Below are 27,239 nucleotides of genomic sequence, written 5' to 3' on the forward strand. Positions count from 1 at the left end.
TGTACTGCAAATTAACTTCAGAGTAATAGTAAAAAAAACAACAACAAAAAACCCTAAAACACATGAAGTAACTAATTTTGTAGCTAAGTAAGGTGGAAAGTTTACTGCAGCAGCTTTGAATCAGTGAAATTTCCATGTTCAGTACTTTGGATGATTATGGGATTCAGCAAGGAGAATACAGTAGTATGAAGCTATCCACAAGTAAAGTGGAATAAGAGAAGTAAAGATGACAATAACTGTCCTTGTCTGAGGTGAAATTCAGTTCATACAACAGCTCATACAGCAGTGGGCCACGTTCTGCTTGTTCAGGAACACTTCTGGGATGTGTGAGCAAAATGAGCTCACAAGAGCAGCTGAAAAACTCTTGCACACAGCACAAGAATTATGGAATTCTCTGCCACAGAACATGAGAGAGGTCAAAACAGATTTTAAAAATAGTTTCAAAAAGAGGGTAGACAAATCCATGGAGAACGGATCAGCTGCTAAACATAATAGCCCAGGCATATCTATGATGAGCCATAAGAAGGGCTTTGTGGTAGGGTCAGAACTGGCAGGTTTACAGGAGCACAGTAAGTCTGCAGGATTTCCCTTGTTTCAGTATCTCGCTACAGCTTTGCATGCAGTAAGCCAAATGTATGGATGTAGCATGCACGGATACATCAAGAGAAAAATCATTTTGCATCTCTTTCCCCTTCATCCTCACAGACTTCTTTCTCTGCTCTCTGCTTTTTTAATATATATTTAAATTAGGCATATTTTCAAACATTATTAGCAATTTTGGGCATCCAACCTGCAGCAGCAACCTAATCTTTAGGCGAGTAAATTTTGCAAGTCAGAATGGCTCAGTTCATGCTGCAGTCTTTATCAGTTGCCAACTTTTGGCTTCCATTTATGCAATTCTCCACCACTCGGAGCTTACCCAAAGCCATTTTATGAGCGTGAGACAACTGAATTTTCTGATGCAAATCAGCAGTGCCACTGCATAGTGACATAGCTGGTTTCTCAGAGTAAGCAGCTACAGCCTTTTGCTGTGGATACAAGACAGTGGCTGCGCTGTAAACATTTGACATTCAAACAGCAAACACCACACCTGCTAACAATCCAGGCACATTTTTCTCTACTTGTCAAAGGTTTTCTTTTTTTAGGGGGTAAAGACAGATTTTGCAATTTTAGGTGATGCTTCACTTTTCTTACAAGCTGCATATTAAAGCACTATAGTGTGCTAAATAGAAGAGGAGAGAGAAAGCAAATGAACTGAAATGAGATGGCAGGTCCGATGCAGACACAAAGCAAGGCTGGTCTGCATGGTGAAGGGAGAACAACGCAAGGCCTGCCGAAGGAGAAAAAAAGTACAGATCACGGCAAGCTGAACAGGAGAAACAGCAAACAAGGTACGAGGCATTCTGGAAACAGTCCACAAAGTTTTCAATTACATTTTCAAGGGAACAGATTGCTTAAAGTGCAGCTCCTATCTCATCCTATGAATTCAGGCTGCAAATATCACATGGTCCATGCACATCTTTAAAGAAAAGGCCTCATGTGCCGCATTTTTTGCGATAAGCTTTCCTTGAGAAATAGATGTAATAAGAGCAGCCATTATGCTAACTCCAGAGCACACAAAGCAGAAGATCAGATTTCTCCCGGCCTTGGCTGCAGATGTAAGCAGCAGAATATAAGTTGTTAGATCCATGTATACGGAGAGCGAGCAAAACCACTGCAGAAGTTTATAGTTCCCAGTAGGGCAGAGCGTGTACTGTTGCCATGAGAGAGCTATGAGCTTTTTGTTGGTGCATCAGCTAGAAAGAAGCTGGGAACCAAATGACCAAACATGCTCCTGTTTTGAGTCTTCCTGTATTCAAGAGAACACCTATTTTCTTTGTTAACTCTTTTAATCAGATTTCTGCAATGCAGAAACACAGATCTCAAATGCTGATCAACATCTCTGGCCAAAAGGAGGGGTAATAAAATACTAATCCAAGGGGAAATTCCAAACAGGGCAACAATAAGCCCGGATCCACAAGCTAATAAACCAAGAATATGAGTAAGCCTGTTTATTAGAGGGAAAAAAAGAAAAGAAAAAGGACTGACTGTGAAGAGAAATCTCCTCTCTGTAGTAAGGTAAATGATGCAGAAGAAGAAACCACAGTTAATGCTGCAGAGACAAACACGAACAGATGATTTTTCTCCATGAAACTCAGAAGCTTCTGATAATCTAGTTCCAACACTAGGCTCCTTTCCTTCTTTCCTGAACTCTTTCAAGCATGTGCACATGAGCATCTGGACAAACACTGCCTACTGCAGTAGAGAGTTCATGTTACTAGTAATCAGCCATCTCTGGCAAAATCCCTCAGTCTGAAAGTCTGTAAAACTTCCTGCAGTTGTGTATCTTCATACTGCAGTGATCAATGCAAGGAAAGTGCTCACCTGAAGGACACTCACCCTACAGGGGTCAAAACTTGGCAAGTTAAACGTTCATTTAACTTAACAGCCATCGACAGGTAAGGGAGCCCTGAGAGGCTCCTTCAGCTTATGGATTACCATATGGATGTTCAGACTATAAAAACTTTTGAAACAGCTTTTCGCAAGAGCATATGATCACTGTTATAAACATTGCAGTCAATTCAAAAATCCTTACCATACAGATTCATAACAGCGCTATTCCGAAAATCTCAACAAGCCAGCTGGCTACAAAGCTTTTTTTTTTTTTTAATCTAGACTGTTCAAACTGTGAAACTTAATAAAAACAGTCCATCCTTCTAAACTGTTGCAAGCAGATTGCACACAAAACCAAGTTTCTATGTAATATAGTTGTTCATAATAGTCTGAAGCTCAGGTCATATTTCGATTTATAGGTTAAAAAAAGGAAAAAGGAACAAAAAGTCCACCAAAAGCCCAAAGTACTGATATTGTTCTCTTGGAAACATTTGGAAAAGTACAGCATCCCAGCAATGTAATCCTACAAGCTGGAAACTTGCCATTAGCTAAGAAACTCTCTGCAAGCTGGGGGAGGGAAGAAAAGCAAGTGTAAGCTTTGCAGGAAACAATGCTGAAAGCAGCTCCCAAAATACAATTCCTGAAGCTAGATAATAAAGGATGTACCCAGCAGCAAATCAATCATTGCCAATTACTTGGGAACAGGCAGAAAAGACACTTTCCTGCTCCCGCATCTAAGCGAGCAACAGGTTTCTGTTCCCTGTTGTATTTATTCTTGTGCTACCAATGGTCTGTGCATCAGCCTACAGCAACTGAAAATATTCATTAGAAAAGTGGCCACAAAAAGTTGGCTAGTTGTTTAACAACACTGTTTAACAGGCAGGAGAGAGGCACAACATGTCAGACTCTGCAAGTGTTTGAACGAGGAGAGGCAGCCAGACAGCGTTCTGCAATTTAATAACCCGAGGACAAAAGGATAACAAGATTTTGGGATCACGCTCTTAAAGCATTCCTCAGTTGGCTGAAAAAGGCTCGTCAGCGCGTGCACCATTTTCAGGCCTTCGCTTTTCTCTTAAATCAGTCCTGGCTGTTGTGAACAGTCATTGTGCTTCAATTTGGATGATGAATTCTCAAGTCGTAAATGTCTGAATTTCAATACTTATTTACAGGATGATTAGCAGGTTAACAAGCACAAGATGAAATTCTCTATTTGCAACAGCTTTGCTTTGCCTAAAATGTTCAGGTGCTGATTCCAAAGGATTAAGAGGCTTGTGATCTTTGTCACTTGTTAATCAAAACAACAAGTACCCTTTATCCCTCCTCAAAACTCATGCTTTGATGCGATTTTTATAGTGGTTTGGGATTACACGTATGGCAGCTGATGCTCTAAGAATACTTCGCAACACACAGTTCTAAATGATTTTATTTTGTGCGTGCTTTCCCATCTGCTTGTATTCAAGCTTACTGTACGCTCTTCAGAAAGCAGAGTCGCTCCTTTTGTGCTGTATTCCCACACCAGCTAGCCTAGTATAGACTGGACTACTGCAATACAAAAATGAGGAGTGTTTTAATCACTGAAACAAGTGGGAAGGCGGTCCTGCTGCCTTTCAGCCACAGGTGCTCTATTAATTCACTGGTGAGAAGGGAAAAATATAACAACGATACCTACTGAATCAGGAGAATTCCTGAAATTTGGGGCAGGGGAGACGGCATGCACACTTAGAAGCATTTAGATGATCAGCTCTATCCCTTTGCATTAACTAATGCTATAATCACCCACTCAGCATCACGGTGAAGAGGGAAAAGGCAAAAAATATCACAGTGATTGCGTCCTTAAACTGACTGCACTGTCTCATGAAGGCTCGCTGCTGCTGTGAACGTAGACCTTTAAAGTCTTCCAGAAAACGTTTGTAAAAAATTTTCCAGGGTTTTTTTCTGCAAGAGAAAAAGCAAGGAGATCTGCAAATACAAAGCAAAGAAAGCAAAACAAAGCAAGCCAGCAACACGTTTTCCCTGTTGAACTTCCAGTTATTGAACACATTTAGTTATGGATGCCACAAGTGTAAAGTTTCCCAGGCTAGAAGGTTTTCAAATTGGTTTCTGCTCAGCAGAGGACATTAGGTGTCAATACGCAACGCCGAGCAGTTTAGCACTGCATCACCGAACAACAAGCGCTAGAGTGTTGCAGTCTTCAGAGGCTGAATCTTTGCTTAAAAAAAAAAAATGCTGCATGAAGTAGAGTGGGATGAAACGCAGTTGCTAATTCTCCAGCTCCTGCCAGCTGATGAACGGAATGAAGGCAAAGATCTATGTCCTGCTTCCCTCAGAATTTCTCCTGTTTTCAAGCAAGTGCATGTCAGAGAACCCAGTCTGACATTTCAAACAACCTCCAGCAAACCTAGCACAGATTCCCACAAGCTAGCTTGCAGTCTGAAGCAAGGCAGGAAATTCTCAAATAAGATTCACTTGGCAAAAGCTCAATATTTGTGAAATTTCCCTTTGCAACCAAAAATCAAAACTTGCTGGTGATTAAAAAAAAAAAAAAAGCTAGCTAGCATTTCACCTTAGGAGAAATGCTCACTTGGCAGATAGGGCTAAGAAGCCTCCGACTGCCACCTTGTGGAATAGTCTATTTAACAAATGTCTGAAAAGTTTCAAGGAATATAATCACGGATCAGTCCCCCAGTCGACTTACAGAAAACATCACTGAATATTAATAATGTATAACAAGCTTCCATCTCCTACTGAGCTAAGATTGCAATTTCTTGTCATGTGCCAGAGGCTCCCGTTCCTGCTGTTCCAAGGGATAGAAGATTTATTCAGTTTGTTCAAAAACTCTTCCTACAGAAATCCCAGGGCAGCTATCTGGCTTCATTTGCTTCTCCACCTGTAACATCCACATGTCGGTGCTGTGGAGCAGAGAATTTAACAGAATTACTGATTTAGTGCTAAATTAGTTCTCAGCTGTGCCCTCATACAGTACTTTCAAAAATATTTGCAGTATATATTTTAGCTTCTATGGCCATTTCTGGACATGGAAGAGTATTTGAACACTCAGCTAAACACCCATTCTCTGAACACTCACATAATGATACTCAGGTATAACTGAAATTTTGGCTGCAGAACTTGCAATTAGACAAAGGTGGTGTTAGATATAATGATCAAATATGTGAAACACGTCAGCGGCTGCGATTAGTAACTACAGAAGAAACACAAACATATTCTGCATAGAGATGGGGATGGAGAAAGGCAATGTTACCTTCTGCTTGTGCCACGCTGCCAAGCTGCAGGTCTTTTAAATTGGTTAGCTCGAGCGGTCCCTGCTTGGTTTCCTTGACCATTCCCATAGGATCCTGCATATATTCCCACTTTGAGTTAGCAGGCCAACCTACAGCCTGGACTCCTCCGCCCAAAGCGGATGCCAAAATATCACCCCCCCCCCCCACCCCGCACCCCACTCCTGCCTCTGAGCACTGGATAAAGTCAGCCAGCAGCTGAGCATGCAGCAGCATACCTGCTTGCCTTCTTTACAGGGAGCGAGGCTCAAGAGCAGCGACCCCCATCCCACACCTCGACCTTTTTCCGAATAAAAAGGCAGCCTGATTTCTGATACAGCGGGAGCAACCTCGTCTCTTCCCAACATGGAAAATCCAACCACCAGCAGAATTCCTGCCCTCCCACGTCATCTGCACCAGCAGCTTTTTAAAAAAGGCCATCTTTATCTGAAAGAGATTAACTGCAAGAGCATGGCAGATAAATGCTTTCAACAGCAGGTGCCAGATGACTGCTCGCTTCTTCATGAGTGAGAGGCCTTTTAACTTTTTCTTGTCCAGTGCGTGGCACAGGGAGGAAAGCTGTCCCTTCCCAAGCTTGCACAAGCATCCCTGCTGCTTCGGTACCCAGGGACCTTTCCCAGGAGAACAGGGCCACTCAGGTTTAAGTCACCCAATGATGTGCATTATAGAGCCAAATACTACTGAGAAAAACAGTGCGGTAGTAAGACGATGCTCACAACTTTTTCCACCAGTGCCTCCAAAGTGAAATTTAAATATCCCTTGCAAATTCCATAGTTTAACTCTTCGAGAGAGCAATGCTTCGTATTTTCTGTCAGACGATAAGGGCTGACGGACCAAACAGGCATCCACACTCACCCTAGAGGAGTCACGCTCTGAATTTGGACAGGACAAGAATCACGAGGTAAAAGGACTTGCCAAAATTGTTCATCCAAGAGTACTGGTGGAGGAGGATTCAGTTATTAATACAAAATTAGAAAGTCTAGTCTACGTGATATTAAAATTAGCAGCCAGGTCCTTAGAAATCTCTTGGTTAATGAAGCAGAAAAGAGAAAATATTTGCTAGTGTGTCAAAAAAGTTTGTTCTTCCAAAGAGAATCATGGGGGGGGGGGGGGGGGGGCTCTAGAGGGCAAGATGCTCAGCAGAGAACAGCCATCAGGCCCAAAGCTGCTTAAAAAACAAGGCAAACTAACTCTTGTTCTTGATTTCTCGGCAAAACTGGTCAAAGAGTACATTAAAAAAATAAGCGAGACAAATGTATTTCCTGTCTCTAATTAACAACTTGCCCAATTGCCAAGTACTACTATCCTGCTGAAACCTTCCTGATGAAGGGGAGAGAAAAATACAATTGCAAAATGCAATTATATAAATAAATTGTCTGGGGAAAACAAGAGGGACAAATTGAACTCCTAATTCTTAAAAAAACCAGGCAAGTTTTCAAATTCAAGTGCGGCCTTTCAAACTGTTCATGCTCCTGAGAACCTGTGGACTTGAGATTTGCCTTTGAGGCTTTCAGAAGTTATTGGTGGATGCTCATCTTACCCAACCCAACAACCAACCACAAGCTGTGAACTGCATGCTGGACTTGCAACCTGCTCTGAGAACCAGACCAGTTATATGAAAGGCTTTGGATTAGCCCAAAACCAGAGACCACCCTTTCAGGGCTAGATATCTCACAGCAACATCCAGACAAAGGTCTGACAACAAGGTACATCTCAGCCTGGCAAGATCTCCTAAAGTCACCTCCTTCTGTAGGGGACATCAGTGCTTCTAAGAGCCAAAGCTGTCTTCTGCACACAGGGAGTCCTATGAAGCAGAAACCATGTACCTGAGGAGCAGCAGCTTAGATGACCTCCTGCAAGAAGATGTGACCGCAGAGCACTGAAAGGACAGGGGCAGGATCGCAGATAAACCTCGACACGGATGTTTGAGCAGCACTAGAGGCCGCTGTCATCTCGGTTAACAGCAGATAACCCAGCAGCAGCCAACAGGAGATCCCTGAAGCCCTGCCACCTGCTCGCACCAGGCAGAAATCAAGATGATGGTAGTTTTGTACCAGGAAGAACAGGATCTATGTGAGATATTGTCTGCACAGCACTGACGTGCTTGTAATTCACTGTTAGCAGACACAGCGCTGCTTAGATTTCAGCTGGATAAATTCATTTGAAATGCAAGACAATTTAACACCGGGGGGAGATTATCAAAATGTCCAAACAGCAGTGTTTAGCACTGGCTCCAAAATTCCCATGGAAAAAAGAAAAAGAAATTAACTGGCAAAAACACTGACTCTAGAAGATGGCATATTCCCAGCCTTTTAGCATCAGTAAACTGCAGTGCCACAGTAGAATCACGGGGGCCTAATATGCAGCTGGGCACCTGTAAATATGCACAGCAGCAGCTGGCTTAACTTCCAAGGCATATGGCTCTAACAACAGGCAACAACTCACTGTGGTTAGTACAGACGGACAGCTTGTATTAAATTCCTCCAAAGTGATTTCTCTTGTACTGCCTTCTTTTTCAAAAAAATAAAGAAATAAAAAACCCCAACAACGTTCTCCCCCGTCTCTCTCTCTCCCTCCCCTTTAAAGACACGGGGCATGATTCACACTATTTTGCAGCTACTGGAGCGTTTGCTGACCAATTTAGTTAGCCAACAAGCAGCAAGTAAAACATCACGGAAGAAACGCTAGAGAGAGCCAGTACAAAGCGTGCTGGCTGGCAGACGATACAAAAACAGTGCTCCAGATGATTTTGCTAGTCATTCCTCCCCAGACCTAGCAGACAGCTTTCTGCTTTAACCTTTTGGCTTCAGATAGACAATTTAAGACCACAAGTTAGGAGATATCACTGTGATCTAATATTAGATGATAAGCTTGTTATGTTTTTGTTGCTAAGAGACACCTGGAGCTTTGGAAACACTGAAGCAGGCCAAATGCTACTGCAACAGCTGCCGGTGGGAACTGAAATCCATACAGTGCTTCCCTGACAACTGTTTGCCATTTTCCTTCTCCCCACCTCCCTCCCAAAATTGGCCTGCTTCCAAAACAATCCTTTCCCATTTAGGTGACCTCTCTTGTTTCTAAGTCCACACTTCCTAGTTCAAAATGTGCAAGCAGTTACCCATTCGGTATATCCTGCTGTTATAACATTCCACATTCATAAATAAAGCTTCCTCCACCCATAAGCACAATGCATCATTGCTGTGTTTTTTCCTCCTCAGTAGTTTCAAAGCATCAGTTAAAGGTGGGAGGAACTTTTCTGGTGCTTCTCTTTGCATTAGCATAATTCATAAGAGATGGTTCACTAATAAAAAATGCAGGAGACTTAACCAGATCTTTTATATTATTTATAGAAACTGATTCGGTAATAAATGTCAATGTAGTAATATTAATAGATGCTCTTTTAAGTACTACCACTGTCAAGTTCCCCATCTGGAGATTGTGCCAAGAGTCTGGTGGGTTTTGTGGAGCCCACTTTTTCTGGGAGGAATCTAAAGCTTCTGAAACTTTATTCTACGCTTGCCAAAATGAAGATACTGTTGTGGAATCATCTACAGCGTGAATCAAGAGCACAACACACATCCTGCCCTCCTTTGCGCAATCTCATTTTGCGACAGGAGTATTCTCAGGCAACTGATCTTGATTCAACTGCAAATAAAACCAAGCCAACTGACCCTAGCAAAACAACTAGGAATGCGCAGAGGCAGTCCTAATTTTAAATGTAAGTGTCCTTATGGGCAAAGATGATGCTCTGTAGTAGCACTTTCAAATTATTTCCTGTGGCTCACTCAGAGAGCTTGCAATACCTTCAAAACACTACTTGAAGTATCTCCGGAAAAAAACAAAGAAACAAAATCCCCAAAAGTTTGAGTATCTTCCAAATAGCATAGTCTAACCTTCTTTCTTAGATCTGCTGCAGCTAAAGCAAAGAGAAGTCCACAGCAATCATGCCTTCCCTTCATCTGAGAGGTCAGGTGGCCAGCTGTGGACGATGTAGTACTTCTGAGCTCTACCATCTTCATCCTTATAAGCTGATAATTTCCATTATTACTTTTCATACCTTTTACCTTCAAGTCATTTAAATTTTTTTCACAGTACTATCTCCACTCACAAAGTTTGGTGTTTTAAGAAGAACTTGTTTTAGTTTGGCAGAATCTACTTACTGAAAACACCCCACGAACTGCCTGCTGATTAGAAGTATACAATTCATCACTGCATTATATTTATTACCATTTATTTTAATCAATGCCATTGGAAGAAATAGATCTTGTAAAAGTTAACTTGTTTGCAAGAATAAACATGGATCATTTGACATTCTCTACTTAAATGCCCAAGGTAAGTTTCCTTTGAAAAGAGCACCAGCTATCCAAAATTTGTATTTTTCCAGTCTTAAAATAACACTATGCGATAAGAGAGAGAGATGACCAGCTAGATTCAGCATCATTCAGAATGCTGCTACTGTTGGAACAGCCTTGATTGCACATGGCAGACTTCTTACCTCTGCACTAGTCTTTCTTTACAGTCAACAGAAAGAAACGTATGCTGCTAGAATACAGGTCATCTCCTCCTGTATCATACATCTACAATGGCTCAAATAAATCATGCTCCAGAAAATGTTGTGTTTTCACCATTAACTACAGAGAGTCTAGGGGACCTGCACAGTAAAGATGCCTTCATCTGGGCATATGTAAATTTAGCTGAGAAGAATCAGAGGGATGGTTGTTTTCTGAATGTGTCTTGCTCCAACACTCATATCAAGATGGGATTCACTTTACAGAACCTATTGCCAGTGGCTATTGTGCTGTCTCTCTACACAGAGGCTTTCAGGATTGATATTAGTAGTTGAAATAGCTACTGAAGCAAACAGCTGAGACACGCTGAAAAGACAAGTAGAAAATTATGAAACTAAATTTCACCTACAACCCAGTGATGAGTCAGTTCAAAACTTTAAGAAGGAGTGAGAGCAGCAGACTGTAACTCCACATCACACCTAAGACACAGTTCTTACATACCCACCATCACGAACATGTGACATCTGGTTACACAGGAGGAATGAAATGAACTGGCACTCTTCTCACTAACCTTCTGCGCTCCCTGGCTTCCTCAGCTGAGAAGTCCTTTCCTGTAGTTGAGACAGCACCGGCATTCGCAATACCATTGGCAGAGCCGAGTATAGCACGATTTGTGATTACACCTAGGGGGGTGCTAGTAGAGATGCCCTCTGTATTTTTCTCTACAGCAGAATCAGTTTGTTGCCTGAAAGGGGCTCTGAAATAGAGAAGACATAATGGAAAGCAAAGCAAGTGAACTTGACTGCTAGCTGAGACCAGACACCTCAAGGGAGCACTGATAATTCATTTTTCTGGTTCTAGATCTCTGTTTTTGAAGAGAACAGCACACATTAAAATGTTTAAAAAATTGTAGAAGAATAGGTGGGAGGAATTCACAATCTTGACATCTCTGTTCGCAGTAAAAAAAACAATTATAAAATTTTACTGGTGAATAAACAGAAAGAATGAACTACTCCAAGAGCCTGTAAACTGAATGCCCAAGAGCAGCCAGAGTAAAACACTGCCTAGCAACAGGATAGTAAGACTGCACAATTGAGCACTCCAGTGAATGAAGAAGCTAAGGTTACATACTGCCTTTTAACTGCTTCCTGGTGCATACACACTCCTGAAACAGTTTCACAGGCCAATATTGAAATATCTTACCTGTGCTTCCTATGTGCAAGTGTATTTCTAACTCATAATCCATTCTAGCATTCTGAACTTCCAACCCAAATGATGATTTTCTTCAGCATTATCTGAGCTGCGAGCTGTTACCTGGTATACTGGCGGGCTGATGCAGTAGTGTTCGCACCGAGAGATGTGGGACAGGAAGAGACAGGTTGCCACTGGGTGCCCAATGAGGTAGATGAACCAATGGTAGTGGGTGAGGTAGCTAGAGATGTATTGCGACTGGTTGAAATGTAGGGACTGTTGAGGTCACTACTTCTACCAAATGAAGCACTGTAAAACATCATAAAATCATGTCCTTCAGAGTACAGTTAATATTCAACAGAACATCACTCCAGCTGGGCTCTCAGCTGAAAAGGGAGGGAATATTATATCTTATCAAAATGTATGCAGAGATTAGAATACATCAGGATCACTGAAGATCATTCATGTACAGGCTAGCATGAGCATCACACCTTTTGGATAAACCCAGTCAAGTTTCAGTGAAAGAGTAATGGTGCAGAGGTGAATCAGTGAAGATCAGAAGGGAAAAATCCGACTGCACTGAAAGCAGCACACACTGCACCTCTGCACATGGGAGAAAGGTGGAAACAACGAGCAAGGATCAGACTGTTAAAAGCAGGGAAGGAAAGAGTGACATAAGCAGATCTGGCTGCATCACCTCCTAAGGACGTCCAGTACTTTCAGCTTTAAGAACTTCTTTTCAATGGCTTAGAGCTTCGGCAAAGATGACTGGCTCAGGCTCTGATTTTCTTTAGGGAGCATTTGGCACAAACTCCATGTATTTGGAAAAGGGCTATCAGAATTGTCCAAAAATATTCAAGAATAAAAGTTGACCTAGAAGAAGAGCAGACTGGGACAAAGGTAGGTGTATGGAAAGCTGGAGTAAACAGACTGGAATGGGCTGTCAAGACTGGAGGACGAGTCAGAGCAGCCTGAGGCTGAAAGAAAACTTGAAGGGGACAGGTCAACTGCCAAAGACAGTTCAGGGGAGGATCCAGTCCAGTTCACTTTGGCACCCAATTTACAAACAAGTTTCATATGCCAATACCACCAGCCCATAATAAGCCGTTGGTCCCTCTACAGCCAGAGGAGAGACTGGTGCACCCTGGATGGCCTCCGTGGAGAGATCTTTTACATCTGGGCTCTTCAGTTGATGGCTTTTTGCCATATCCAGGTCACAAAGGAACAATCAAGTTATTGTCATCAGGTAACAAGCTCCACTGGATCTCAAGCAAAGCTTCCTCTAGAAAACTGACTCCTGCCCTGGAAAACTGGAAAGCAGGAAGTCCTAAATAGAAATAACTGCCTCCTCTTGTTGACTCTTTGCTCAGGAGGAGAAGGCCAAGCCTTGGACATGTGCTGGGAGGAGGGTGAGAGCAGGGAGCTGAACCTGGCTGGTGTGGGTTTGCAAAGCAAGCAGCTGGGAAGTTGCAGAAATGAGGGGGAGAAATCAGGGCCCAGCATACTGAGATGATGATGGTGGTGAAACATGCGTGAGCAGAATAAACGAAGGAAGAAGCAGGTGAGAAGCTGGTGGCAACCACAGGGCAGCAGGGTCAATGTGGATGCTCAGACACTCTGGCACCCAAGAAGGATACTAAGGTGTAGAGGTTGGGATGTGAGCTTTCAAGGTGGCTTGAAAGGAGACAAAGGATGTGGGAAGGAAGGGAGGAAACATGGCGATTATTTAGTAAGATCTGAAACAGGCTCTTTTTCAGAAGGGAAAAGGTAACGAAAAGGGGAGAGGTACTGGTTAAAAAGATGAGACAGCAGAATGGAAACAGAACCAGGCACCAGGGAGAACAGAGATGTGGGAGGACTTGGGAGGGGAAGAAGAGGGAAAAGAGGATAAGAGTATGGTGACGCTACTCAGTGTGCCCACTCCTACACATACCCACCCCGGGCTGGAGAACTGAAGTGCAGAGGCATTCAACTCGCCCACTCCTGCTCACAAGAAGGGAGCCAAGGCATTGCCAGCTGTATGGAAATTCAACTCCCCATCCAGTTATCTTGCATGGGTGATATCACACAGTTTGAAAAGGACTCTAATGCCTTTAGTAATTGTTCGCATTTGGTGTTAATAGGTCCAGAAAATTACAAGAAAAAAGGTCAATTGGAAAATCCTGTTAATTAACACCTGTGTCCATATGAATTTATAAAAAGGAAGATTATGAACTTATGGTAAGGAATTTGACATCAAAAATAAAAAAAAGCAGTGACACATGGCTATGCATTCTCTAACATAAACACCAGCGAATGGGTGATGAAATAGAAAGCAACATGTTAAACTGATAAAAAAGAAATACTTCTGAAAACAACTAACTTCTGGAAAGCTCATTGCCATAAACCAGTAAGGCAAGCGGAATGCAAAACTCTTCAGATGCTTACACATGTGAACCCTTCCTGTGAGGCATCTCTTACGAGATGATGCCAAAGGAAGGATGCTAGATTAATTCAGTCTGTTATGCCATGCTCCCCCCCCCCCAATCCGTTTACATACAATCAGTGTGAATGAGCTGTTCAAAGGCCAGTATGCTTTGAAATGGAGAATAGGCTGTCAGAAAAGTGTTTTGTGAAACTTTTCCGTAGTGATATGCACCCAGAAAAAGTAGCATGAATGGCAATATCATTTGATAGAGAGCTTTAACATGTGCTTCAACTAAACCTGACAAATATTTGCAAAATTACTGTAAACTATTTTGTCCGCTTTACAGTAGAAAAGCCTTTTTTGATGTCTTATAAGAAAATCTGTTGCCATTCTTCACTCTTTATTCCGGGGTCATATAGAAGCATGTACAGCATTTAGCTAGATACCTTTATGGAGATCAAATGCTAAAGTAAAAGGGAATGCAGACGTACAGATGAAGACCTGTCAGTAACATCCATGTCATGGCTGTTCACCTTAATTCCTCCTCTCAGGATGAAATTTTAGCTTTTAGAATTGTATTTAGAGTTTTAATACATGGAAGTGACGAAAAGTTTATTCTTAAAGGGCAAACTGGTTCCCTTTCTCATCTTAGAGGCTGACACTCAAGGCTGGGAAAAACAGAGGTTCAATATGATTATATGTAATTCTTCTGTGTTTTTCTATAGCAAACATTTAGAGAATTGTGGGAAAAATAAGATTTTACTGTTTGCCCATAAAACGCAAAACTGCTGAGATCTTAAAAAAAACACCAAAAAACTCCACCCTGGTTTTGACTCATATTAGACAAAGCTATTCTCTGTAATTTCTCACAATCCAATACCCTCCCACAAAAGGCCAGAATTCAGCATTTGAGACAAGAAATCTGTTAGTGCCAGTCAAAACTTTAGTTACTCTCTGTAACCAAGGAAATACAGTACAAATATACAAACTGTAATACTAACCCTAGTTCTTGATTAGCTGAAATAAACAGTCAAAATCCGTAAAATTTCTACGGACATAGTGACTGTAGTGATGTTATTGACTGGACTGTCTTTTAGAACAGGGAGCAATAAGGCATGCTAGCTGCAATAAGTAAGTTTTCCAATGCAATCAGCTGCTGCTTGTTTGACTGCCTTTAAAGAGAGACAAGCTACGGAGGCTGGCCTGTCATCAGGTCCCAGGATAGATGTGAAGTCACTGGTATGGATCAGCAGATCAGAGGAAAAAAAAAACGTACTGCTTGAAGTGCTTGAAGCAGATGTTTCACCTTTTGTGGAAATGTGTCTGCATATGCTCAGCAATTAAAGACATGTCCTCTATAAAGCTTACCGCTAGCAACCTAACAAAACACGTCTCTTCCCAAATACCTCAAGCAATTGTTCTATCGTCAAGATAGTAATTTAGTTCAGGATCTAGAATTTGGTGAATCACCATCTAAAACCTTGAAACGTTTCTGGCCTTTTCGTTAAGCTCAGACAAATGGCTTTGCAGCATGACGTGTTTACACATGATGCTGTGACAGTTCTCAGTATCCCCTTAAATAAAGACGAGGTGACGGTGTGATACTCGCATGAGGGAATGGTTGTCCTTCTCTCACTAGAGATGAAAACTCAGTAACGTATAATTTGCCTTATTCCACCAGCAGACTAAGAGTAGGCCACTTGTTCATCTCATTCAGAGATGGCCATTAGCGGGTGCTTCAAGAAAACCTCTGCCTTCCAAACAGGTAAAATATAATATCAGTTAAAGAAGTTATAAACAGGATTCCTTTCCTGATTCTGCATGGCTAGTCAACCAGCAATCAGAAATTACCTCTAGTTTCACATACAATCTGCAGCAATTGTTTTCTTACTGCCACATAAAATGGTTGGAGACAGTCACACTCACTAACAAGTGTCATCAGTAATGCACAAGAACCCTACTATCTTTCACAAGAATTTTGAATTCATAAACATGCACTAATACAAACCAAAATTAAAGAGAAGCTACAACTTACCTGTTAATTGTTATCCAAACAATGATTTCACAGCATAATTGCTTTAGTCTCTATAAACAATTTTCCTTCTATTATCTAACCATAATACTAACATAAAATTGAGACAGAAGATTTTGCATTTGAATTATATGAACGAAAGTTTTTAAATTCAGTTCAACAATTTACAAGTCAACACAATCGATGGCCTTTAAAAGACTGTTTAGCATGACAAATGCAGGCAAATCTAAATTTTTGTTTCCTGTTCCCAGCAGTGAGAGGGTCCAAAGGCCAAGTACACTGACGTGGAATACAGAAAGCAAAAGGGTAAAATTTGGAAGGCATGTGAAGAGTAGATCTGATTGCCTCGGAACCCATATGAAACAGAGCTGGCCATACCTTTTCAAGTAAGTAGATACATAGGTGGCTGGTGCACCAGAATGAGGGGCTTCGTTTCCCTTTGAGTCATCCCTCCATGGCTGCCGGGTGTAAGAGCCGCTCCGCACTAGGTTAACAGCTGATTCTCTAAAGCAGCAGAGAGTAAAAGGCTGGTTTAGAAAAGCTTCTGGAGTATTATATTGGCTTCTCTACAGTCCCATTCTGAAGAGCATTTACAATGCAAAGCCTTCTCCTCTGCTTAGGAGTGCCACTGTTTAAAGGTGACAGCTCATCGAAACACTTCTACTGGTCTTAATATTAATTTCCGTGATCACTAGTTGTACTATTTAAGAATTATAAAAAGATGTGATGTTTTGCTTGAGGAGAAGCAAGACCTTTTTTTAAAGCAGAAAACTTGTAATTGAAGTTTAGATTGCCCATAACAGTATTTTAATATACTAAATAACACAATTTGACATGGCATATCATGGCATGGCATATCCTTTGCTATGTTTAGCAGCAGAAAACAACAAAAATATTTGTCAGTATCTAAAACTACTTGGCGATTCATAAATAAATTTTTAGTAATGCTATTTAGCATAGTTACCTGAAATCAGGGCTTACTCCTACACTGGCAAAATGCCATATTTTGCTCTGGTCAGGGGCTAGACTGGGAGCCAGCCTAGAGTGTATGCAACAGTAGCCCATTCACTTGTTAGTCTGTAATTATTTTCCATTTTTCAACTGCACTATTGATTCTGATGCCCTTTCAGACACCTGGGGGCTCCACAAAGTGGCACTCATGCTGTTTCAAAAGGAAAAAAAATATTAGGAAAAAAACCTCTACTACATAAGATGTCAGGCCACCATCTGTTCATGCAGTCCAGTCCTCCTCATTCTCTATTTTATAAAGCAAAGGACTCTTATCAGCAGTCAGCTGGATGTGCCACTCAATATGAGCTATTGCCAAAACTACTCAGGCTTATCAGTCATTCAAACATAAATTGTCTGCTAAATTCCAAATCACAGTGGCTGGCTGAGATTAAGCAAGAACACAGCAGGGAGGTTCCAGCAAAAGATCAGTGAAGAATCTCAAACTGTGCTAAAATTCTCTCTCATGGTCATCATCTTCTACGGCTTTTTCACAACAATTACATTTCATGATGACATTTCTGTGTGTGCCTTTCTAACACTTTTATAGGAGTGGCAGGAAATGAGACTAAAGCCTAAGTCTTTCTCCCTCTTGCACAACTGTGAAGAATCTGTTTGGAGGAGTTAGCTCCTCAACCACGTCTTGAGATACTTGAGACATTCCATTGATACTGTGCTTCCAACCAGGGGCAACTATATGAAATCACTGTAAAAACAGCCCCTGAAATTGAAACAGTTCCATATACAAGGGAGTTCACAAACTCAGCTGAATCAAAAAGTGAAATATGTGTGAACAAATAGACTGAAAGTGACTATTGAGCATGTTGCAGAAGTGCAAGTATAGGTGCCAACTAAAGAAATCAGGAATTCACATACAAAAGGAAAAAGTAGGCTTAAATCTAGTTTGCTGGATGGAGACGATATATGTAGGAATATAGAGATGGAGAATCCAGTCTGCTGTCCTGCTCACCTAAATGAAAGCAACTTACCAGAACATTTTATATGTCAGAGATAGCATTAAGTACTGTCAATATCTGTGTACTTGGGAGTGCTGAGAAAAGATAAGAATCATGAACACAGGAAAAAAATGTATTCTGGAGGAATAGACTATAGGACAGAAGCTGAGTTCAGTCAGCTTACCTGTTTTCTTTTTCTTCTATATCGCTTGTACTGCTTAGTCTTCTGGGGGCTATTGTGGCAAGATAGCTCTTGTCTTTATCCTGATGAAGCAAAAGAAGTATTTCAACTGCAAAGCTGTTCTACTTTCAGTGCATTCAATGATAAAATTCTTGTTCCGCTTTTTTCTTCAATTAAGAAAGTATTTTCCTCTCAATCAACTGGTTTAAGGTATTTTTTTGGGCAAGAAATCTGACAACATAAAGGTACCAGTTTTGAAAATGATTTTCTGAACAGCATGTTAGTAAATAAAAGCAGCTTCTAACAAGCTGTTTATCCAGTACTATTAGATAAGCATCAAGGACTACTTTTAAATGAGCAGCACAGCTACAGCTGGTGAATATATGGGATGGGATTCACTAATACAGCTGGTGGACATATGAGGAACCCATTTAGATGACACAGAAGGATAATTTCCACCGTGCATGTGTGTTACTGTCCAGATTAGAGAGTTTCCATTAAAGAATGGGCCACACCAGACTGGTAGCCATTTTTCACTGACAGCAGACTTCAACTTGAGTAAAAGGGACACTACATGCCAATTCTGCAGAGAAAACTGATATGAATAATTAAAAAAAGATACATATACAAACACACACATTTTATATATATATTAAAAAAAAAAAGAGAGAGAGAGAGGCCTAAATCTGTTCTGGATACAAGAAAAAGGCAACAACTCAGACCCAAAGGGAAAGGGTCTTAAACCTGTGAGGTAATTACTAAACTAGAGGGATGCACTAAAACATCTTTGCTAGAAGCCAAACCTTTTCTTTGTTGTCTAATAATGCAGATATCCGAGGACTCGATGAAGAACGATAGATAGAAGAACTCTTATCTCTCTGTGCTTCGCGAGTAGCAGCAACTTCACTCAACATGTTGTGGCTGCCAGTCTTCCGTAGACCCAGCCGCCAAGATGAAGGTGACTCATCCTTCTGCTCTTCTGACTTGTTGAGCCAACTGAACTGTAGTGGATAAAGAGGGACATTTGGAAGAAATGAGGGTACTGCAAAGCACAATCTAAGTTCTGAAAGAGTGTTAACAAGCCACAGCTTTTGTTGGGCTATGCTTGAAAGCATAACACTGATTTCCCCTTGAGTCAATTTGATTTCCTGCTTAGGTTTAATTACATGACATAGCTCAAGAGGAGCTCAGAGGGAGGCAAGCTGCTGTAGCGCCCACATCACCAAGGACATTTAATGAAAGAAGTCTTGTGTCCCTGTGCAGCTCTCCTCACCCACATAATGCCCTCTTCCTGCTCTGTAGTAAGAATTTAAAGAACAATGAAGCTTTTATTAGCACTGGTTTAGGAAGGAGGAATTATTCAGTGAAGGGAAAAAAAAAAAAAAAAAAAAAACTAAAGTAATCAACTCCTAGGAATAGCTGCAAACAAAACTTTGCACAGACCGTCAAACTGGAGAGGGTCCAGCAGAGGCCACTAGGATGGTCAGGGAGCTGGAGGACAAAACATGAAAAGGGAGGGAGTGATGAAATTATGCTTGTTTAGCATGAAGAAAGAGAGACTAAGGAGAGATTTAACCACTCTCTTCAACAAGCAGGAGGGTAGAAATTACAGAAAACATAGGGTTAGGCCTCTTCTCAGAGGTCTGCAATAAAAGGAGAACAAAGAACAGGCCCAAGTTTCAACATGGGAAATTCCATTTAGACATGAAGAAAAAAAAATTTCCCCTAGGAATGATGCTGCACAGGGACAGGAAGCCAGAGGGATGAGGATATGTCCATCCTCAGAGGCTTTTCAATGCTCAGCTAGACTTTGTTAGTTCAAAGCAACATGGTACTGGTTTGACATCAGCCCTGCTTTGAGCAAGAAGTTGGACTATAAGTTTCCAGAAGCCCCTTCTAACTTAAATCTTTGTATGATCATGCAATCACATGTTCTATACGTATTATGGAATGGACCTTCATGTGTTTTGTTACATAAGGCACATTTGACAAGCATATATTATTCCTCAAATGTTCAACTGTGCAAATGTACAACTTTAGCTACAATTACAAAGCCTCACAAAATGATGCCTACTGCCATTCAGGAACAGAGCCTGGGCACCATAGTAAAAACTTCCACAAAGACAGGGGGCTCAACACTGCATTGTTTAAAAAGGGCAAACAGAACATTAGGAATTATTAGGGAAGAAACAGAAAATCAAACAGAATATCAGCAAGCCCCTGTGTTACTGAACATCCTCAATACTGCACACAACTCTGGTCTCCACAGCTCAAAACCAGCATAGAACAAGTGGAAAAGATTCAGAGAAAGGCAACAAGGATGAATAGACAGAACTTTCATATGAGGAGTGATTCAGTGTATTAGGACTTTCCAGGCTGATATACAACAGAGGCATACAAAATCATAAGTAGCACCGAGAAGGGTGAACAGGGATCAACTATTTATTGTTCCTTCCCATAAAGGAACTAGGGGCAGCAAACAAAACCAGCATGTGGTAGGCTTGAAGAAACAAGCACAGGAAGCTCTGTACAATATGTAATTAAGCTGGAGAACCTTTTGCCACTGCATGTTGTAGGTTCCCAAACATTGTGGATCCTCAAAAACTGACTGTAAATTCACAGAGGCAAAATCCAACAGCAAATAACAAACACAAAAATACCACCCTCAGGCTCAGCAAGTCCTTGAAGTGCAAACGGCTAGAAGGTGGGAGACAAGTCCAGCTAAATTCTCACATCTTCTTCAGTATCTTTTGATGGTCACTGTCAAGGGCAGGATACTGAGATAGACAGGCTTTTGGTCAAAGCTGATAAAGCATTTCTATGCTATGTTCTATGTAACACAGAACACCTGACATCATCCAAAAGAAAGGAAGCTACTGGGGAGCTCTGTCCTCATCTAACAAGACCGCAAAGATGAAATTATCACTCCAGGGTTTTAGCAGAGTGCTCTCTTAGATAACATTATTTTAATGCAGATGCACAGAGTTAATTTGTACTCTGTTAATTCTGGTGCTTTCAGGCTAGTGAGCTACAAAACGAATGCCTTTATGTCACTTTGACACTTTCCTCAAGGAAAGCTCAAATTCCTCAGTAGAAAAACGCCTCCTATAATTTACAAACAATGTAGGACAACACAGACTAACATCTCAATGAACAGAGGCAACGCAAGCACTCGTATATCCCTGTATAAAACCCAATCTGACAACGGTGGTTACAAAACAACAAAAATGTAAAAGAATGTAGAGGAGTTGGTCTTAAGGGACTGATGTCAAATCAACAATGGCTTTGCACATAGGCCCCACATCTGAACTCTACCAGTGTTACTGTGGGTACAAACAGCTCACATGAGGTGAAAACAAGACCCTGCAGCTAAGAAGAGGGTAACTACACTTCTCACACTTTGCAGCACCCTTCTACCTTTAACGCTTCCCCAGCTAAGTAAGCCAGAGGTGAACAAAGCCCATCTGGCAAAGAAGCTAGACTTAGTAGTATGTTTAAAAAAGAAAAACGTGTTTAACCAAGAAACATTTCCCCTGTCACATGTACCTACTACTTCAGTTTTTGGGAAGCAGCCTGCATTGTATAGTTGTCCTTCACGTTCTGGTGCAAAAAGAAACCAGAAGCATAGGATACTTGTCCTTGGAAGAACATGGAGTCTCCTGGTGCCATCTAGCTGAGTGACGTGAGAGCTGGAGAATTCAGATAAGATTTCAGTAACTCTGCTTCACCTTTAAAAAGCTTTCATAGCCTAGCTATCTAGTCAGATGTAAACTTTATCCTCTCTGCTTACTGGGCTGTAACACCATGCCACTGAATCAAGAGTTTGGCAACTCTATAGACTCTTTAGAAGATAATGCCAACTTCACTGCTGATACAGAGACAGGAACCAGCCAGTGAAGGATGGTGAAGGATCTCCTGCTGGCTAGAGACTGGCATCAGCTATTTCAAAATTGACAGTGACACAAAGTACTTGCAGTAAGCAGGGTGTCTTTTGTGAACAGCACAACTTGTTTCAGAGGATGAAAGACTGGGAGAGGCATACAGATATCCTCCTTTGTGCTAGTCTGATACTACTGTTAACACAGCATCTTTATCATAATCACATTCTATTGTGTTTCCCTCATTCAAGTCTTCCAGCTCCTCTAAAAATCAGTTTCAGAGTATCTATTTCCCAGTAAAATCTACTGCTTTCAAGCACTATTTGAGTCCCCATCGATTCCAAATTCACTTACTCTTCTGGCAGATGCAGTGAAGGAGTTGGGCTCTGGTGGTGGTATTTGTTCAGTGATGCTAGGCCTGGTTTCATGGCTGGAGTGGTTGGCAAAGGACTCTTCCTTCCTTTCTACAATTTTAAACAAGAAGAGAAACCAAATGTTTCAGTATTGCACTTCCAAGGCTCTTCTTTACAAGCACAATGTGCACTAACCTCAAATTCAGAGTTGCTGTGACCTCAGAATGCTTTAGATCCTAAAGATGATTTCAGTGTCACAGCTAAGCAGTCTTTCTTTCTGCAAGGAGGCTTTCTATTGACTTTTTATTTCCTCAGTCACAAGACAGATATGTTTGCCAAGTAAAGTAGAAGCAAGCTTTTGAACTTCACCCCCACAGACAAGCAAAATCTTTGCAGGAAACATCTTAAGTAGGACAACGGAGTTTATTCACAGTTTTGTTTCCTTCTCAGTTTGCTTTTCTTCCTGAATTTCACAAGGGAAGAACAGAATGTGCCATTACTATCACAGTATATGAGTAGCATTAAAGCACGCATCTCCTGAGTGAGCCTGGTGGTGGATTTTGTTTCGCTTACAACTGGCTCACTGCTCATTAGACTACTGGAACGGGCCAGAATTAAAACTTTCTTTATATCTATGCACCAAGGTTGACACCAGATTATCTGTCAGGTTTTACCGTGGCACAGAGAAACCAGAGACTGTTTCAGGCATTCTGTTCAAACATAAAATTCAAAAATCAAATTCTGTTCAAATGACAGAAGTACACAGGGCTATAATGTAGGCTACTTACAAAATAAGGCCACATGCAACATGCCTTAGAAATGACGCCCCTACACCAACAAAATGTTCTGCTATTACATATAAAAAGTAGTTTGGCAGGGAGCATCTCTGAGGATGGCAGCTTGGAGCTTGGAGATCAATCTTTCTGAAACAAACCTTATCACCCCTAGAACACAGGATCCAAAGGACACTGGAAACAGAAAAGCGCTAGCTAAGAGAAACATTTAAAAATAACAGGCAGTTAGCAGAATTGACAGAACCAGGATTAGAGAGACAAGCATGCATATCCCCAAGGAAGAGTCTACATGATACTGAAGTTGACCTCCACCTGTCTCAATCACCCTTCCCTCTCTTTTTATTATCTCAGAATTTACAAGTCATCTGCACCAAATATTTTATTTCTTGAGCTCAACACACTGAAATATTGCATGCTTTTGCACAGCCCCTTTAGGAAGCAGGCAGTAGATTACTCATTTTTCCCTGTAGGCCTGACTCAGCTTACAGAAGACCATGAAAACAGATACAGAGTTGGACAAAAAAATTACATGCTCGCCTTTTGCTCATTTCTTGAGATTGAATTCTGTAAAACATGGGAGAATTCAAGACACTGCAGGAAGGAGAGGACTGTAAAACAAAGATCTGACCTATCCTGTGCAATGTGTTCTATGTGACCCTGCTTGAGCAGGCGGGTTGGACTAGATCATCTCCAGAGGTCCCTTCCAACTTCAGGCACTGTGTGATTCCGCTCGATTCTGTGACCTGACAATCGGCAGAGATTATAAGCTAGAGTAGATGGCGACTGGTGACCCATTCTGGAAGTTTATAGTATAGAGGTCAGGTTTTAAGGTCAATCCTAATTACAAGGGCAAAAGTCCAAGTAGTAATGACAGGTTAGGAAAGAACTGTAACTAATATGACTGAAAGGAGTCAACTGCAGATGAAGAACAGGTGAAAAGTACCTTGCACTGGCACAATGAGAGATCAGATGATTACAGGCATCTTTGTCTTCAGTGTAGGACATCATATTTTAATTTACTAAAATTTGAGCGATAAACATCACGAATTCCAATCAAAAGGAAACAGGCAGGATTAGTCCAATCTCCCCAGAATGAGTTTGGTAAGACGGCAAATTTAGTTCTTTCTTTTGGTACAACAAGGCCTTTCAAAATGTGGTAGGAAATTTCAGTTTTAGATGTAATTTCTCTCAAGGGTTTTTTGAAGCATTTTAAGCTTCCCTCACCTGTTTTAACTCACAGTAATCAACTACTGAAATAGGTACTGTACAGAGTAAGGCTGTCCTTGCCACCTGCGAATGACCACAGATTTTAAACTGATCTTTCTTTTTTATATATATATATAAGCCAAATGCAAAACTATTAATTGTTCTTAAAATGAATAAAATGCCATTAAAGCTTTGCTGCTTTTGTTTGACGAGTAACACATTGTAATAAACATGGTACTCTGAGGCACTCCGAGGCACTCCAGCAATTTCACTACTCACCTCTTCAAGTTTCATAACCTCCTCCATTCCCTGTAAATCCCACAAATCTAATGCAATCTGAGATCCTTCAAAAATCATACTTCAGAATAATCTTCTGTATTATATTGTCAGCTTCTGCTTTGTCCCAGACCATGCTCAGTTAGCAAAGGAGTTCCAAAGTCCATTTTTCTTTTAAAAGGTTCACTCCTAACAATGTTTTCCTTTTTCTTCTTTAATTCTTAATCTGGACTTTAAACTCTTTAGGGCAATAACCCTCTTTGTCTGTCCAGCACTGCTCAGAATTACAAAGCCACGTAAATATTAAATATCAGAAGAAACTGAAGAGGCATATGAACTGGCGTAGAGAGATAATTTTCATGTTTTCAGAAACAGACCTCCTGTATCCATGTAAGCATTTCAAATGTCTAGCAGATACAGTATAATTGTTAAGACTGTATATGAAACTCTGCTAATACCAGTGACACCTATAATCTTCCACGAAAAGAAATTGTCATCGTTACTTATCTTGGAAGGACTTCTTCACTCATACAACACATGGGATGATGTTATGTAGTTATGAACCTTTTTTAAAAAAAGAGTACTGAAAGTGTGTACTCCATTAATATATGCAACAACTGACAGCTACACCCACAACCCTTCGGACAAATTCACGTTCATTTTCTTACGGGCTCGAGAAGAAACGGGTGTAAGCTTCAATTCTGATTGAAATTTCTTCAAGGGGCTGAGAAACCCTCTGGGAAAGGACAGTACAGGTAACAAGGCCTGAAGCCTGATCCTTAAGCTTTCTATCTTTGAATTGATTTGGCCTTAGTACTTTGCGATAGATTAGTAGACTGTAATGTGCTTTGTTTAGTGAACTAATTCAATAAAAACACCTGCTCTGGCTTCATACAAAATTTAATGCTGAATGTTATAGCACTTTTCTTGCTAAATAATCTTGTGCTGTTCTTGAAACAGTTAAACATCATGTAGCTCCATTTCTTCCGACTTTTCGTTCAACTTTAGGAGGTGTTTGGTCAAGTCTTTGCCATGTTTACAACAATTGATACATCACTACACAGGGCTACTATCTAGTAAAACACTGATTTATTGAGCAAATAAACTGTGACTTCTACTACATGACTGCTTCCGCCACTGACTTCACTACATTTGCTTGATTTACAAGCCAAAAGATTTTACATTTTGTTACTGTCATATCCAAATAGCTTTTGCAACTACAAACTCTGCTAAGATCAGTCAGGATTCTCAATATCCCTCACACTGTAATGAACATTGTAATTCATAGAATTAGAATACACAGAAAAATTTTACCAATATAAGCAGCAGGATAAAACTTTAAATATACTTCTCTTGCAAGGATTTATTTATTAGTATATAAGATAGAGGCCAAGTAAGCTGATGTTAAAAGCAGTTTAATCATTAAACACGTCATAGTCTAAGATCTGTCTCTCTTTACAAAAATATTAAGTACAGGTGTTGGCTTACTGCAAAATTAAGGTTCTTCATTTAAACTACCAATGCTGCACATATATGCTGCTTAAACTAATTAAAGCAGCTTTGGAGATTATGGAAAAGGAGTAAGATTGAAAGGAAAGGAATAGTATGTCAGCTATATGCTAGAGTATAAAGCCTAACATCACTTCATGTATTTAATCCCTATTTTTCCATTGTGCTCTGCAATTATTATACATAACTATCATTGAAAAAAAAAAAAAGAGTTCCCTGTCTAACTGCATAGAAAAATTTCAGCTCTTCCTTTCAGTATTGTGATCCAAATACAGCAGATTACTACCTTCCCACATGTTCAATTGCTTTTCTAGAGTCTTGTGGTAGCTGAAATGTTCACCCTGATTCAGCCAAGTAAAATAAAAAAGAAAAAAATCTGTTTAAGACAAACTTATGCAATACTGTATTAGCTTAAATCCAAGTGAGCTGGAAGTAAAGTTAAAATTCTACCCAAAGCTCTTTTCTGCTGATCTGGGAGTCAGCAAGGAGAAAGGAAATATATTTCTTTTTCAAAAGAATAGCACTGGTTTGGAACACTGAGGAAATCAAGAAGGAGATGTTTTTATGATGTTAAAGAGTGTTACAGGCACTGTGAAAAGAGAAGAAAATTCTTCATTGCCTCAATGTCAGTCATTACAAACTACTACAAAGTGAAATGGTTTGAATTTTGATATTTTAAAGAAAATATTTTTAATAAATAATTTCATGGGAAAGCCAAGGCTTTGACATTTAGAAAAAGCTTACTAGTACACTAGGTATAGAGTTCTCCATATTCTATATATTGGAAGAAAGACTTCAAGATATCTTTAACAATTAAACAAAAAACGCAGTTGTCAAACCAAGCCCCTATCACTGTACTGCTAACGATTAAATCTGAGACTGAACCATGTCTTACCTGACTCCTTTTCAGCATCTGATTCTGAAACTTCATCTTCTTCAGCTTCCTCCTCCTCCTCCTCAGAACTGGAACTGCTAGAGTCCTTGTTCTCTTCCTCCATTTCCACGGACTTCAGCGTATCTTCCTCATAAAGAATCTTCTCTTTGCTGAAAAAAACAGGTACTCTTAATGACTGCCAGGCAAGTGAGATATTTCTGTATTCTACTTTTTAGTAACACATACACATGATTTGCTACATAAAGAGCAAGCAAGAGGACAAAAACCATCTACAGTTTCCACATCTGCATATCCAGCATTGTCCATTTGTTGTGGA

General features: G+C 40.6%; 1 protein-coding gene and 1 long non-coding RNA gene across 8 annotated transcripts in view; both read right to left on the reverse strand.

Moving 5' to 3' along the window:
• The window catches only part of PPP1R12B (protein phosphatase 1 regulatory subunit 12B), a 126,451-nt gene that overhangs the window by 52,263 nt on the left and 46,949 nt on the right, over positions 1-27,239 (reverse strand). For 5 of the 7 annotated variants that reach the window (XM_062595198.1, XM_062595199.1, XM_062595205.1 and 2 more), the window contains exons 8-14: positions 26,924-27,072; positions 22,245-22,354; positions 18,816-19,013; positions 18,016-18,095; positions 16,246-16,371; positions 11,552-11,737; positions 10,809-10,994 (exon numbers count right to left, since the gene is read on the reverse strand). In XM_062595198.1, coding sequence (XP_062451182.1) covers positions 10,809-10,994; positions 11,552-11,737; positions 16,246-16,371; positions 18,016-18,095; positions 18,816-19,013; positions 22,245-22,354; positions 26,924-27,072 — 1,035 coding nt within the window. Of the gene's footprint in view, positions 1-10,808; positions 10,995-11,551; positions 11,738-16,245; positions 16,372-18,015; positions 18,096-18,815; positions 19,014-22,244; positions 22,355-22,679; positions 22,707-26,923; positions 27,073-27,239 lie in introns of those variants that run through there. The other 2 variants (XM_062595200.1, XM_062595203.1) reach the window with 2 other exon arrangements.
• LOC134150973 (uncharacterized) lies at positions 3,839-6,048 on the reverse strand. Its single transcript, XR_009960777.1, has 4 exons — positions 5,948-6,048; positions 5,693-5,786; positions 4,103-4,368; positions 3,839-3,975 (listed from the first exon to the last, which is right to left on the reverse strand). It is a non-coding gene; the product is annotated as an uncharacterized LOC134150973 (long non-coding RNA).

This window comes from Rhea pennata, chromosome 25 (assembly GCF_028389875.1).
Source record: "Rhea pennata isolate bPtePen1 chromosome 25, bPtePen1.pri, whole genome shotgun sequence".
Lineage (NCBI taxonomy): Eukaryota > Metazoa > Chordata > Aves > Rheiformes > Rheidae > Rhea > Rhea pennata.